Consider the following 15,133-nt stretch of genomic DNA (forward strand, 5'->3'; position numbering starts at 1 on the left):
TGCTTGGAGCCACAGACATACTGCAGGGGCTGGGAAAGAGGAGGTCCCTGGGCCGAGGCCAGCTCGCAGGGCCAGGGCTTGTCCAGGGGACCAGCCTCACCCATTGGCAGCCACCCCTGCTCCCACCAAGAGGCCAGAGTCCAGGCCAGAGAAAGGAATGGGGCTGGGAACCAGGCTGGGGGTGTCAGGAGTCAGTTGCCTCAAAGAAGCCCCAGTCCCCCCATCAGGCGCCTGGCAGACGGCAGCTGTACTGTCTCACTACATCCTTCTGGGATACTGGTGCGCCCCGCCCCAGGCCACCCCTCGAGAAAAGCCAGGAACCTAGACGCCTCCCCTCCCCAGCCCCCTGAGTGAGCAGAGCGAGGCGGGTGGGCCGATGACGGGCAGCAGGTGCAAGCGCAGTTTATTAACTGATCTGGAGCAGGGCCCGCTCTGCCAGTCTGAGGCTCGAGCACAAGGCCCTGTGGGCACGAGGTCCTGACGCAGGCAGTGGGGCAGGAGTGGGAGCAGAGCTCAAGCAAGGAGGGAGGAAGGAGTTAATTCTGCTCTTTAGGGCTCATAGCCGGCAGGTGAGAGAGTTGGGGGAGCCCAGTCAGCACCCACCTTGCTGCCCATGGGGCCTCCCTAGGCAGCCTTTGCATAGTGACCAAGCAACTGGCCTTGGCCTGACCAAAGACCCAAGTTGGGGAGAGGCCCAGCCACTGCCCCAGGGCTCCAGAAAAGGGGCCCACTGAAGGCATTGGTAGGCCCTGGGCAGTGATCCAAGGGACCCCTGGGCCCACTGAGGGCCTAGCCCAAGGGGTAAGGCTGGTGAGGGAGCAGGGCAGAGCTGCAAGGGTCCCCTGTGGCAGCACACAGAGCCGGGGGTCAGGGTGGTGCTCCGGAGTCCACAGAGAGAAGGCGTGAGATCAGGTGAGGCTGTTGTAGAAAATCCACTCAGTCTGTGACAAAGAATATCAGATGCAGGGGTGGAAAGTGACAAAACCCTTTATGCGCTGGCTTTGGGCCAAGTACCTCTGCAGGAGGTGGGTTAGGGCCGCCAGCACGGGGCTGGCGTGGCCAGCCCCGTGGCCTCAGGACGCCTGCATCCAGCCAGGGCTGAGGCCCCAGGCCAGAGCCTCTGCCCCCAGCACCCAAGAAGCCCAGCCCGGATGCTGGGGTCACTAAGTGAGGTACATGGGTTGATTCCCTGGATGGACTGCCCCTCTGACCTCAAAAGGCGCTGGTGGCCAGCCACCAGCCAGGGCCCAATGGAGGGGGTCTGGGGGTATATAGGAGAGACCCAACTAGCAGGTCAGCATTCTGGGGCAGTAAGGGTGGGAGCAGGAGGCGACACAGGCAGGGGTGGGGACAGGGGCACAGGGACAGAGGGGCACAAGGTGACTCAGGGCCTTCAGAGTGGTTTTTGACATGAGCAACCCAGACCCCCGAGGAAGAGGTCACCTGGAGACACAGGGTCCCCGCGTGGGGGGAGGGGCCCCGGGTGACACAGCGCCTCCCAGGGAACATGGGGCTTCAGAAGATTCAGTGCTGGGGCCCCGGGGGTCCGGCAGCTCCACCAACGGCAGAGCAGGCGGCTAGGGCTCTCCGAGCCCAGCACGGGTGCCCTCTGGAGCTGGGCCAGGCTGTCCAGGCACGGCAGGGTGAGAGCCCGAGGCGGTTTGGCAGCCGGGCCCGTCCCGCCCTAGCTTTCCTCCAGGTGGAGGCTGATGAACTCCTGGATGCACCTGCGGTACTGGAGCTCCGTGGGGCTGCTGCCCGCCAGGAGGCCTGCCTGGCCCGCGGGAGCCTCGGCCTCCCGCATCTCCTCAGCCATGCGGGCCAGCCGGAGCCTGGAAGGGCAGCAGGTTGAGGCGCGCCCGGCCCGCCACACCCCCCCACGGAGATCCCCGGTGGTCACCTCCATGGGGACGCCGCCCCAGCCCTCTCCTCCGGAATCCCGACGGGTCCCCCCTACCTCCCAGACCTCCTCAAACCAGACACGGGCCCCAAGGTGAGCCAGTCTGCGCTCACAGCGTGACGATGTCGGCATTTGCCTCCTGGACCGCGATGCTCAGCGGGTCCTGCTTTTTGTGGTCCACCGCATGCTGGTCCGCCCCCCGCTTCAAGAACAGGCAGACCTGGCTGAGGGCGGAGGGACGAGTCGGGGAGGGCTCGGGGAGGGCGGGGTATCCCAGGCCTGGGCGAGCGGGACGCGCGCCCACCACTCACCCAGTGCGGCCCAGGAGCGTGGCGTGGTGAAGGGGAGCGCGGCCCCGGCTGTCTCTTTGGTTTACGTCCGCCCCGTTTTGCAGGAGGAATTCACAGACGATCAAAGAGCCCTGGGGCGCCGGGGAGTTCCCACTGAGCAGAGGAAGCGGCCCTGGCGGGGCCCCAGCACTCCTGACGCGAGCCCTGGGTGCCCGTGGCCCGACGGAGCCCTGTCTCCAGCAGAGGGATGAGGGGCCCTGGGTGCACGCCACGGAAGATGCCCCTTGTCCTGCGCAGCCCCCGTGCCTGCTCACCCCTAGCACAGCCTGCACCAACGGCGTCTTGCCCTCGTCCTCCACGTCGGCCCAGTTGACCTCGGCCCCATGGGCCAGCGCTGCAGCCAGCGCGGGGAGGTCGCGGGTGCGCGCTGCGCGGTGCGCCAGTAGCCCAGGGTGCAGCTCGCGCACGTCCGCCAGGCCCCAAGCGTAGGCCTCGGCCTCGCCATCCGCGTCGCCGCTGGACTCCTCCGACTCTGCTGCGCCCTCTGTGGAGAGGGGGACGGTCAGGGACGGTGACCTGGCCCAGAGTGGTGGTGGGGAGGGGCTACGTCGGAGGCGGGGAGACACCACCCACCCTCCTCAGTGACACTGTCCACCGCGGAGCTGGCGCCGAAGGCCAGGACGTCCGAGCTGCCGTCAGAGCTGCCCCCTAAGCCGCTGTCGCTGCTCAGACCTGTGGGGTCCGCAGGCAGAGGGGTCCTGAGCATCCCTGACTCCTCCCAGACCCCTGCGGGAAGGCTGGAACACCATCCATCCTCCAGGGATGCCCCCAGGGGACAGGATCAATCCCCACTAGGGAGGTAGCCCTGCCCAGAATGGGAGGAAAGGGGTGAGAACCAAGTAACAGCTCCAAGGTGCTAGGAGGGTGGCCCACCCGGGAGCCAGAGCCATGTGGAAGCCCACCCTCTCTGCAGGTCTGCCTTAGCAGCATGGATGCTAGCAGGATGAATAGCCATGCTCAGTCAGTCATTCAGCCCTGTTTGTGGCCAGTGCATGCTGAGAAGTCCCTGTGCAGAGATGGGGTCCTTGCCAGGCCCTGGAGACAAGGGCCCCAGACAGCACTGGGCCAGCTCTGCCCAGCTCAGGAGGGCAGCCCAGGCTTGGGACCGGCGAGGCAGCGCCCTCTGCTGCCCTTGTCACCAGCATCAGCCCTGCCAATTCTCAGCCCCTCCCTGCCTTCTGCTCACAATGCCCAGGGGGCTCTCTACCTGCCTTAGGCCAGTGGGTGCTGAGGAACCCTTAACAGGCAGCGCTTGGGGTGGAGCCCTGACCAGTAGCATATGCCCCCAAATCCAACAGGGGCTGGGGAAGACGCACATGAAGCCTCTCAGGAGCCGGCTGCAACACATGCAGTCAGGCCCCAGGCCCCCAGCACACATACACACACACACACACACACACCTGTCCTGTATATCTGTTTGCACATGTACAACCATGTGCACAGTCCACCCACACACCTGTGTGCACCGGCACACACACATTCACACATCACTCTTGGGGGGGCACGGCCTCAGCCTTCAAGTCAGTGACCAAGTTACTCCCAGACCCTCGAGATGCTGTCCCAGCCTTAGCCTGACTGACCCCCAAATTCTCTCCAACCCAGACTAGCCTCAGTGATACCGCCTCCCCAGTCCTTCCCCCTGCAAGGAATGCCCAGCCCACCAGTCCCTGAGCAAGTGGCCGTAGCTCCCCTCATTCATCCAGCCCCCAGGCAAGCCAGGCTTGGACCCTGCTCTGCCGCCCCAGCTGGGCTGAGGAGCCCTCCCAGCACTCACTGCGTGGACCAGACGCAGCGGCCCCAGCATCAAAGTAGGAGAATAGGGAGTCCAGCTCGTCCGGGCAGAAGAGCGAGTCCCTCCGGAACTTTCGCTCCACAGTGCCTGCAGCAGGGGGTGGGGAACTGAGGCCCAGGGCACAGTGGGGTGCCCGGGGCATGCTGGCAGCTGAGCAGAGCTCAGAGGTGCCCCTGTGAGCCCCTGGCTACCCCGTCCCTGCCCCACCCCACCCTGGCCTCCCTGGTGCCCAACCCCCACCCCTGCCCAGGCACATGAGCCCAGGGTGCCACTTGACGGCAGCCCTCCCACCTGAAGACAGAGCAGCCACAGAGGGCAGGACAGGCTCCAGCCGGACCTTGCGGCGGGCAGTGGGGACACGGGGGGAGCTGTGGTGGCGCTGGCACTTCTGCGCTTTCCAGCGACGTGGGGCCTCCCGGGCTGGTGCCAAAGGTGGCTTCCTCAGGAACTTCTTCTCCACATACTTGTCCTTGATCCAGGCCTCCTTGTCCCGCCTGGACCCGGGGCAGACATGAGCTGGCCTCCAGGGGCTGGGGCTCCCCGGCCTGTCCAGGCTGCCCCCGCCTCACCTGGGGCTGCTGGCTGTGGGCTTCCTGCTGCCCAGTCCCTCACACTGGGCCTCATAGATCTGGTTCACAGTGCTGTTCCCAAGCTCGCACATCAGCTAGCAGGAGAAGGGGGTGCAGGCATCAGTCCCAGATCACAGATGCCCCCAAAGCTTGCAGACTTGACCCCCAGCCCCCACACCATCAGCCTGCAGCCTGCGGTGGCCCCACACACCTTCAGCAGCTCGGGCTCCCATGAGTCCAGTGTCAGGGACCGCACCTTGGAGCAGTGGACACCCAAACTCCTGGACGGCAAGGAGGCGGGGAGTCAGAGCGGCTCCGCCACGGCACCCCACCCAGCCCGCCAGCGGACCCACCTGTGGATGCCTGAGCACTCGATGCAGAGCAGCACGCCCAGGTTGATGCTGGCCCAGCGGGGGTCTGGCTGACCGCAGTCTCCACACTGGCTGTTGCCAGCCACGTTCTGCATGCGCTGCAGCACACCCTCACCCTTGCCGCGCTCCCGAGAGTCTGTGGCTGAGTCGATGCTGCTGGTGGACGGGGATGCCGCACGGTCCAGCCTCTGGGGATGTGTGAGGGGCCATTCAGCCCTACAGGAGCTGGAGTCTGTCTCCCCAGCAGGCCTGCTCTTCCTCCCCAGACAGAGGTGCCAGCACAGGATAGGACCCCTGGAGCACAAGCCTGAACACGCATATGCACGCACTCACACTCACATAAGCACCATGCACACACATGCATGTGCGCACACATGCCTGCATGTAGCCCACTGGCCCTCTCCCCACAGCACATGTGGAGCCACACCTCGCTGTAGCAGCTGTCCGGGCTCTCCCGGTAGGCGGAGGCAATGCTGGCCTGCACCGCCTGGACCCAGGCCTGCCGCAGCTTCTCGGAGTCAGCCTGCAGCATGCAGCTCCTGGGGGAGGGACCGTCAGGCCCAGCAGGCAGGGCCCCCTCCCCACTCCCCACCCCGAGATGGGCCTCCTCACTTGGTGGGTGACACGACCTCAAAGCAGAACCTCCGCTCGATGTCCTCGCAGGGCTTCACGGAGCACAGGCGCAGGTCGTCCACCACCACAGTCAGTGCGTCCTGCGGGCGGTGCACTGTGGCCCTCAGCTCAGCACCCAAGACCTGGTCCTGTGCTGACCTTCTACTTATTGCTCTACCTTGGAGTCAGACGGTATGACAGGAAGGGGCCTCTGTCCCCTGGCCACCCAGGTTTGGTGCTGTTGGTGTCCTGAGCCCTGTGTGACCCCCGCTGACCAGCCCACCCAGGTCCAGGCCCAGGGGTGCCTAGCTGTCCAGCCCAGCGCCAGCAGCCCTACAGCGCACCTTGAGCCTCTTCCGGTAGACCAGCTGGCTGTTCTGGATGGAGAACCAGCGCCTGGGTGGGCAGACAGGTCAGGAGGGGGGTCAGGCAGGCCCGGACCCCATGTGAGCACCACAGCCCCTGAGCAAGGCCTGCCCTCACCGGTTCCAGGTCTTGAAGGCGTTGCTGGCCCTCTTGAAGAGGTAGCCCTCCATCACCACACCACTTGGTGCATCCACATCAAACTCTGCTTTGGGCTCATCATAGGAGAAGTCCTGGGGGTGGTCGGAGCCCAGCCCCCGTGAGCAGCCGCCCTGGCCTGTCAGCACACCGCTGCCCTCCCAGGCTCCCCCAGAGCCCAGGCTGACGTGGGGAGCTGCTCTTCATAGCCACTTCCTGACCCGAGCAAGGCCCACTGCCCCAAAACCCCATGGGGGTAGACGCCTCCCATCACAGCTGGGAACCCAAGAGCACCCTCCCCACCCCCAGCCCCGTCAGGACAGGGGCTCTGGGATCAGGAAGGAAGCTGCCTACCCCCCACCCTGAGCCCTCCATTCATGCCGCCAGCTGGGCCCGCAGCCGGCCTGACAGAGCTCCATTCACTCGAGCTGAGGAGGCACTGAGTGTTGTCCTGTGCATCGGGCACCCAGCCACCTGCTCTGGGGCTGAGTGGGGGCAGGAATGGGCAGCTGCTGCCGCACCCGCGGGGGGATGCTCCCAGCTCAGCCGGCTACTGCCAGCTGGCTGTGCTCCCTGGGCCGGTAGGAGGTGTCCTTGGTGCTGAAGCGCTCAGGGTGGAGAGGACAGAGGCCCCACCCCGCCCATCTCCCTCTTCCTCCCACTCCCTCCCCAAGGGTGGAGCCACTCACCTGCAGCAGCGTCTGAGAACCAGCCACGGGGTGGGTGGGCGGAGGGAGAGAGAGCTGGTTAGCAACGGCCCACCCCCAACCAGCCAGGCTCTCAGTGGTCCTGAAATAGCTGCTCTGCCCTGGGCAGCCCAGGGGTGGCCGTCTGGCAGGTGAGCCAAGAGGGCCCAGCAGGAGCCAGTGACTGAGACCCCAGAAGCCACTCCTAGCCTCAGAGGAAGATGCTGGATTGGGCTCCAGGCCAGCACCTGTGAGCTGAGGGCATGGCCCACGGCCCACCCAGTCCTGGCCTTGCAGTGGGTGGCCATAGGCCCGCCCATCCCACGGCACTGTGTTGAGGTCCCCAAGCAGGGGGACCTGTTCCAAAGAGAAGCAGGGCCAGCCTCTGCAGAGCGGGCAGGCCTGGGAAAGGACGGGGCAGGCGTGCGGGTAGGCCTCCCAGGTCAGCAGCTTGTAGGGGAGCGGAGGGGAGGTGGTGCCTCCGGGGCCCCGTAAGGAGGGCAGGGCAGGGCCTCACCCGCTGCTGGATGGCCGCGTGCTTGCGCTCCATCTCCCGCTTCTCCACTGCTGAGGCGATCACCAGCTGGTCTAGCTGTAGGTGCAGGGGGGAGAGTGAGGCCCCGCTCAGAGACCCCAGCCCAGTCCCGCCCTGCCAGAGGGCCACCTCGGCGGCCAGCGTCTTCATGTAGGGGTCCAGCTGGTGCAGCAAGCTGTAGCCCTGCTGGAAGAAGCTGTACTGGGCGTGCATGAAAGACAGCATCTGCAGGTGGGGGCACAGGGGGGGCCTCCTCAGCAATGGCTGCACTTGAAGGGGGCACTCCAGCCCCACCCCCACTCCAAGCACTCACAGAATCCAGGATCTCGAACTTCTTCCTGGCCTGGAGGACGTTGATCTGCCACGGGCGGAATGAACAGGTGAAGGGTGACAGGCTGAGGCAGCCCTTAGCCTGTGCCTGGCCAGAGTCCACTCAGGCTGCCTGTGCTTCCCTGAGACCCCCAGCTTGTCTTCAGCTCCCTGAACCTGGGCCAGCCCCACCCAGCCACGGTCCTGGTGTCCTTCCCCAAGCCAGAACGTTGGGTCCCTCCCGTGGGCAAAGCCGAGCATTCTCACCCTGCTGGGAGACTCTCCAGATGCTCCTCAACGAGGTCAGAGGCCTCTGCCCCTGCGGCCCACGGCCCCGGGCTCGTCCCCAGCCCACCCTCACCTCTGGGCTTTTGCCTGGGCACCCCAACCACGTCCCTTCCCGAGAGCTGGCATCTGAGGCTTTCTCGATACAGAGGAGCTGCTCCAGACACAAGCTACATCTGTCAGCAGGATCACCTCTCTGGCCTCCCGCTGTGTCCCAGGACCCTACCCAGCATGCCCAGTGGCCCACCTGGAGCACGTAGTCCAGCGCCAGGTGGCGGAAGCACTTCCGGGTAAGGGTCAGGGCACCTGTGGCCTCTTCCACCTCATGGGGCCGGTGCCGCGGGGCCTGGGCATTCCTCACCAGGGACAGCTCCATGTCCTCTCGCACTCTGTCAAACTGTTTCTTGGTCTCCTTGAACTTCCGCACATCCCTGGGGCCAGCGATGTCGGGTTGGGGGTCTGAGGAGGGGCATGTGCGGGGTCTCCCACCTTCATGAAAGGCCTCGTTCCCTTCCTGGCCCCTCCCTGTGCTCCTGGGCCAGATCCTCTTTCTGCCTCCCTGTGCTGCCCCGAACCCCGTCCCCACGCAGGGCCTCCCCCTGCCCTTCATCACCTCACTCCCAGGATGGGTCCAGCCCGCGGCAGCCTCCAGCCTCACCGGGGCTCCAGACTTATATACCCATCAACTCAACGTCTCCATGGGGGAGGCCCATGGGCACCCCGACGGCACATGCAGACACCCAGCTCAGACTCCTGCCCACGCCAACCTGCTCCCACGAGTAGCCTCCTGCCTGCTCCTCCCCTTCGCTGAGGCCCCACCTGCCCTGTTTCCTCAGCCCAGCCCTAGCCCACCACCCGACCTGTGTCCTCGCTCAGCCCCCACCCACAGCCAAGGCCTCCTAGGCAGGCCCAGGACCCCCCAGGTCAAGCATCGCTACACTGCTCCCATTCCTGCACAGGCATCACCCCTGGGGCCACTCACTCCTTGATGAAGTTGTGGAGCTGCTGGCGCACAGACCTCTGGGCTTGGTCAAACAGGATCTGGAGGCCCAGGGCGCAAGGCAGTTGTGAGGGGTCCATCCCCACACCACCCTGGAGGCCAGGCCTGGCTGCCAGGTGACAGAAGCCACGCCCACTGCCTGGGCCCCTGGCTGGCACCCTCATAGAGCCACTTCAAGAGACCCAGGGCAGTGGGTGTGGCTCCAGGCCTGGGCTAGCGCCCAGAGGCCACAGCTGTGACCACCTGCCCATCTCCCCCACCTGGCTCTTGGCCAGGCTGGAGGCCAAAGCTGACCCAGTCTGGCCACCTCCTACAGCCCCACCCCATGCTGCCAGATGGGGCGGGCACACTTGGTGCAGCACAAGACATTCACAGCCCCTCCGTAGGAAGAAATCAGGTCTGGGCCTGGAGCGAGGACCAGGCCTGAGGGCCACATGTTGGGTGACTGTCAGGAGCTGGAGGGGCCTCCCATGGTACTGATCAGGCCCAAAATCAGGCCCCCACGTCGGGAGCCAGGCCCCAAGGCGAGCAGACAGGCAATCAGAGGGATGGGGCAGGACAAGCTGTCCTGAGCTGGTTTATTTCCGCACTTCCCCTGTGGGGGTGGGGTGGGGCCCTTTGTTTAGTCTGGGGCTCTGGCTCCCAGGCCGTGGTCTGCCCACTCTGTGTGCCTTGGCTGTTGTGTGTGTCTGTGCTGGGGCGCCCAAAGGGCTTGAGGTCGCCTAGACCTAGCGTGGGTCGCAGTGAGGTTGGGGGTCACCCAGAGGCTGTATCTGGGCCTCCGCTCATTCTGAGAGCTGCCTCCTCCTCCTGGTCAGAGGGCCCTACCTGGTTGGGGGGCCCTGGATGAACCTCCCAGGACTCCCCCGCCCACAGACCCCAGGGCCCTCTGCCCTGGGCTGTGTTGCTGCACCCCCGACCCCCAGGATCCAAGTCCCTCCCCACTGTCCAGCCCTCACGTGCGCCACAGCACAGTGGCTCAGTGACGCCCCTCACCCCCTAGACTGGAGGAGCAGAAGCGCGGCCTCCCACAGCCGGTGGCCAGCTCAGCTCCATCTGGCAGCCCAGAGCCTTTCCAGGCTAGGTGGGGCCTGCGGGGAGGTGCCGGGCAAGTGGGGCCTGGGATGGGGTGGCTGGAGGCATGAGCCCTCAGACGGCGCCAGACCCCCAGCCCTGACAGGGCTTACCATGTGGTAGTTCACCATCTCTTGCAGGCTGTCTCCAAACCGCTGCAGACATTCCTGGGGGGCAGACCCCTTGCTCAGATGGGACGGCCAGGCCCCCAAAGTGTCCAGCACCTCCCCATCCACAGCCCAGGGCACCCTCAAGAGGCAGCCTGCCTGTGCCCACCCCTGACCAGAGTCAGAGGTCAGCTGCCTCCTCACCGAGATGACAGCATCGCCCTGGCACTGCTGGGACAGGTCACGGACGCCACTCACGAAGAGCCTGTTGGTTGTGACATAGGCCTTGCCTGCCTCGATCATGCCACTGCACAGTTTCACCAGCTGACGGGGGTGGGGGGGGGTGGGGGGAAGCGGCACTCACCACCTGAGCAGAGCCCTCGTTGCCACAAACAGGCCAGGCCACGGGCAGCACATGTCCCCAGGTGGCCAGAATCCAGCTTAGGGCCCATGTGGGACAGTGCCCCTGCACAGCCACTGCCCCAGAGCCTGCCCAGACCTAGCACAGCAAGGTACTGCCTGGCCTCTGAAACGCAGTGGGAAGCTGACGCAGGACAAAGCCCCAGGCAAGGAACCCAGGGCTGAGGTGGGCATGTGGTCCTGGCCCAGAGTCAGCAGGACCAGCCAGTGCGGGGCTGGGGAAGCTGCCCCTGCTTCCACCCTCTTCCCCTTCCCTGCCCTCCCCCAGTCAGTCCCTCTGACGCACAGCAACCCTCAGCAGCCCAGGGACAGTGGGAGGGGTCTCACCCAGGCCCATCCCACTTGATGGGAGAAGACCTGGGGCCGACACTTGTGCATGTGGTGTGTGCACCTTGCCCAGGTATGGAAGGATGAGGGACACACAGGTGGCTACACACGAAATGGGGTCAGGACTGCGCATGGGGGTCAGGAGAGCAGCCTTGGACCCCCGTGCACCCCAGGCCCTCACCTTGTCCAGCTTGGCCTCGATCTCAACCACGTCAGTCTCCACCTCATCGACAGTGGCCCTGCAATAGGAATGGCGGGGGCTGGAGGTAGACCTGGCAGCTTTGCCTCCCCGTGCACCACCCAAAGGGGTCTGTGGGGGAACAGCGCTGCATGGCGCACACCTACTTGCTCCCTGCCATCCCATGCCCCTCAGACACACCAGGAAATGGAGACTGGGAGAGGCAAATGCCCTGGCAGGAGGGGAAAGGACTGGGGCCCAGGTCCACCTGATGCCAGAGCTGCCCAACACCCACCACTGCAGGGAGGAAGAGGCCCCACTGGCTGCGGTGCCCCACCCAGGGTCTGGCTGCTGTGGCCCCAGGGAGAGAAGACCAGACAACCCCTAAGGATGGGGGTGGCTGGAATCCCAGCAGAGGCACACCCCCAGAGCTCCAGAGCTAGGGCCAAGCCTCACTGGCCACTCACATGGTCCAGCCGCCCCATCTCTGCGGGGCTCAGAGTTGGCTCAGACCCTATCTGAACCCTCGGCCCCTCTGCAGCCCACTGTTGCCTAGGGCCAGTAGACCCTGGGGCAGACCCATCTCTGTCTGCACCCACGAGCTCCGGGCAGCTGCGCTCTCTGGTTCTCACGGCACCAGGGGACCTCAGGCCAGTCGTGGTGGGCTGCCCCGGACTCCCTCAACCCAGAACACCTAGCGGCACAGTCTGCCCTGAGGGGGTGTGGGTCTGCCCTCACGGTAGCCCATCCTCAGGAGGCAGTCTGACAATGGGGTTGCCTTGGGGAGGGAAGAGTTAACGCATGACCTCACCAGAGAAGCCCCGGAAGGCAAGAGGCAGATGGACCAGACACGTGACCTCTACCCCCCCAAGCCCCACCCGCTCCAAGCTCCGGGAACAGGAAATAGAGAAATAGGGCCCCACCCCCAAACCAGCTCAGCTGGCAAGCTGGGACCATCTGGCCTATGGAAGACAAGGGACAACGGGGTATGGGGCTCAGGACTGCGGGAGGCAGGCCTCCAGGGACAGGTCCTGGATGGGGGTCAGGCAGAGGGGAGGGCACCTGGCCCAGGGGCCCGTGCTGCCTCTCGGCCAGCAGAGGGAAGGCGGGGTTCCCGGATTCCCGGGCCTGGGGGCAGGAGCTCCGTAAGCCTCACTTAGGGGCCGAGTGGGGGGCACCTGGCTGCCCCAGCAGGGGTCTTGAAGCCCCCTCAGTCCTCCCAGCAGGACCTGGGCTCCTCTCTGAGCAGCCCCGTCCTTCCGGCACGGGAAGGAGACCCTGCTCCGGAGCAGGGGAGGGGGCCTGAGGGGATGTCTGCTGCCCAGCTTCCCAGGGCTGAACCGCAAGGGGGTGTGGACTGAGGGGTGGCTGGCTGCATGAGGCTCAGACCCTGGGGACCCGACTGGTGCTGAAGCCTCCCCCACTAACGGTCCCAGGGCAGGGAAGGCCCCCCCACTCAGGAGAAAGTGCCCCCAGAGCCCCAGCCCCCATGCCCCCTCACCCACTCCACAGCCCCAGCTGTATGGAGGGCTGCCCTGCTGGGCCGGGTGCCTGGTCCCTAGAGGGCAGGTAGGGGTGGGCCACACCTGAGGCTGATGTGTTCACTGGGCAAGGGGGCGCTCAGCAGGGAGCAGAGAGCCGGCGCCTTGTACAGGGGCCCACACCCTCAGCTCTCCCCTCCCCTGTCCCCAGGGACCGACCGGGGCGCCCTCTCCTGCCTTCCCCCCAGGATTCCCTCAGCTGCTTAGAGAATGGAGAGGAGGGTGAGGCCGGCTCCCCCACCACAGACGTGACTCAGCGCCCGAAGCCCCACCCAGGGGAGGGGGCACCAAGAACAAGGGGCAGGCGGTGCCCCAAGCCTGTCCGGGAGAGTCTGGACACCCTCCAGACGGTACCCCAGGGCTGTGGGATTCTCCCAGGCTAAGAGTATGCAGGAAGGGTCCCCCTTCCCAGGGCCAGGACCACCTGGCCCTACGTCACTGATTATATTCTCCCTCACAGCCCTACTTTGGCCCACCCCAGGCCAGCCTCCGGGAAGTCCAGGTTATATCCTCAGCAGCACCTGAGGGTGAGCGGACAGAAGGACCCCAAGATGGCCTCAATTCCACTAAATCTCAGCCCAAAAACCCATCCAGGGCAGTTTCTGTAGCCCAAGGTCTGGGGGAATCTCCTCAGTCCCCACCCCAGGCCTGGCTGGGCACTTTCCCTGGCAGGTCCTCCCTGCCATAGGAAACACAGCAAAGCCCAGGCAGCTGCCCCCCACTGCGGTGCCACAGGTGGAGCAGGCTGTTGTGGGTGGGAAGGCTGGGGTGAACAGGGTGCTGGGGCCCCAATCTGACCAGGCAAAATAGGCCTGGACACCTCCAGTGGGGGAGAGCATGAGATTCTGAGCCAGGGGCCATGGCGAGGCTGACCAAGACCCCAGCTGAGGCCCTGGCTCCACCTCCCCACCCCAGCCTGGTCAAGGAAGGCAGTGCAGTGGTGGAGACCCAGGATCGTGGGTGCCTGAGCCACTCACATCTCCCTGCCAATCAGCAACCAGGAGATGGGGGAGCACAGAGGCTTGCCCAGCCCCACTGCCCAGGCCATCCTCTGGACCAACTCCTGGTGCCTCGTCCACAGCCTACCCAGGCCCTAACTCACACCCCTGTGAGGTGGTCGTGCAAGGGCCCTGGGGTAAGAGAGCCGATGCTGAGGCCCTCCCAGAGACCAGACACGCACATGCACATACCCGAGCACACACGTTCAAGAGGCACAGTAGCCATGCTCATGTTCTGTCAAATGTGCATGCATGCATGCATCAGCACAGGGCGCTCACAGATCTGTGTGTGTTCATGGGCTCCAGTGCTGGCATACATATGGACAAACTAACCTGTGTTTACTGCCAAAACGCACTTGTACAAAATGAATACACAGTACATGTGTTTCCACACCAAGGGACAATATGTGCACACACATGCATGCACCCACCACCATTCTACACTCTGGCATCTACAGGGAACCCAGATGCAGTTCACCCACACATTGATGTTCAGGGTCTGGCACTTCAAGGAAGGGTGCAGAGACAGAGCTCACACATGTGCACCTGAGCAAAAGCATGTGCTGATGGGTTCAGGCAGACAGGCGCACGTAACACACATGTGCACAGAGATGAGCAAGCCTGTACCCCCAGGAAGGACCGAACACAATTCCCGGGCAGTGCACAGCCCAGAACCTCCCACCGGAACATCACCCCTCATCTGTTCCACCTAGCCCGAACCGCCGCTCCAGGACCGAGGCAGGGCTCCGTCTGCCTGTCACCCATGCATTACATTACTCTGGGCACAGGGACCCTGGCATATTCCAGGACAGACGCGCACCCAGACAGCCCTGGCCAGAGCAGGGCCACAGGAGGCACAAAGCGGGGCGGACGCTGCCACTGAGCCTCGGCCGGCCGTCGGCGGCCCCGCCCCACGCTCTCACCCTCCGAGAGGAGTGACCACCAGCGGCATCTTTTGTTTGGGCCCTCGGCCGGGCGCTGCGGGTTTTGTCCGAGGGGGAGTCATCCCACTCCCATCCCGCTCTCGCGCGGGGCAGGAGAGGACACCGACGCCCCACCCCGCGCCCACCCGGAGGCCCGGGGACCCCGAGGGGGCGGTGACCCAGCTGACCACAAAGGGTCGCGGGTCCCGGGCGCACCTGAAGCGCGGCGAGTCCTTGATGCACTCCTCGAACTCCACCGTCATGGCTGCGGCGGGGCGCGGCGCTCACTGGCAGGAGGACCACGGTGCCCCGAGAGGCATCCCTGACCGTCCCTGCCCGCTCGCCCGCCCGCCAGCCTCGGAATGGGCCGCCGAGCCGCCGCCCCGCCCCGCCTGTCACCGCCGGGGAGCGTCGCCAAAGTCAGCCGCCCGCGTGCCGCCCGCCTGTCACCGCCGGGGAGAGTCGCCAAAGTCCGCCTCCCACGCTACGCCCACTGTCACCGCCAGGGAGTGTCACCAAACACCCCGCCCTGCGGTCGCGGGCACGCCCGACTCTGGTAGAGACGCTCCTTTGTCCCGCCCTCTCGTTCCCGGCCAAAGCGAGTCGCGGGGGTGGGCGGGCCCAGCAGAGCCGGGCTCCGGGAGCAGTCCGTCAG

At 65.5% G+C, this 15,133-nt stretch overlaps 1 protein-coding gene and 1 long non-coding RNA gene across 2 annotated transcripts; one reads left to right on the top strand and one right to left on the bottom strand.

The window, feature by feature from the left end:
* Positions 1–386: 386 nt before the first annotated feature.
* On the bottom strand, positions 387–15,112 carry ACAP3 (ArfGAP with coiled-coil, ankyrin repeat and PH domains 3). The gene is made up of 24 exons (XM_073233001.1): positions 14,695–15,112; positions 11,020–11,077; positions 10,296–10,415; positions 10,098–10,151; positions 8,893–8,951; positions 8,158–8,341; positions 7,630–7,674; positions 7,446–7,541; positions 7,299–7,373; positions 6,785–6,796; positions 6,078–6,190; positions 5,939–5,990; positions 5,595–5,695; positions 5,410–5,521; positions 4,965–5,170; positions 4,823–4,892; positions 4,612–4,706; positions 4,334–4,536; positions 4,025–4,129; positions 2,824–2,922; positions 2,505–2,734; positions 2,212–2,321; positions 2,014–2,124; positions 387–1,832 (listed from the first exon to the last, which is right to left on the bottom strand). Exons 1-24 carry the CDS (start codon positions 14,739–14,741, stop codon positions 1,685–1,687), a joined length of 2,505 nt encoding a protein of 834 aa, XP_073089102.1. The 5' UTR covers positions 14,742–15,112; the 3' UTR covers positions 387–1,684.
* Positions 11,943–13,868, top strand: LOC118968630 (uncharacterized). The gene is made up of 2 exons (XR_005056391.2): positions 11,943–12,002; positions 12,709–13,868. It is a non-coding gene; the product is annotated as an uncharacterized lncRNA (long non-coding RNA).
* Positions 15,113–15,133: the final 21 nt, after the last annotated feature.

This window comes from Manis javanica, chromosome 4 (genome assembly GCF_040802235.1).
Source record: "Manis javanica isolate MJ-LG chromosome 4, MJ_LKY, whole genome shotgun sequence".
NCBI classification, from domain to species: Eukaryota; Metazoa; Chordata; class Mammalia; order Pholidota; family Manidae; genus Manis; species Manis javanica.

Coding starts and splice junctions, on each gene's coding strand:
- ACAP3 (XM_073233001.1), bottom strand. CDS start 14,741: ATGACGGTGGAGTTCGAGGAGTGCATCAAGGACTCGCCGCGCTTCAG. Junction 11,078..14,694: donor AAGGACTCGCCGCGCTTCAG/GTGCGCCCGGGA, acceptor TTCCTATTGCAG/GGCCACTGTCGATGAGGTGG. Junction 7,374..7,445: donor TGAAGACGCTGGCCGCCGAG/GTGGCCCTCTGG, acceptor CTGCACCTACAG/CTAGACCAGCTGGTGATCGC.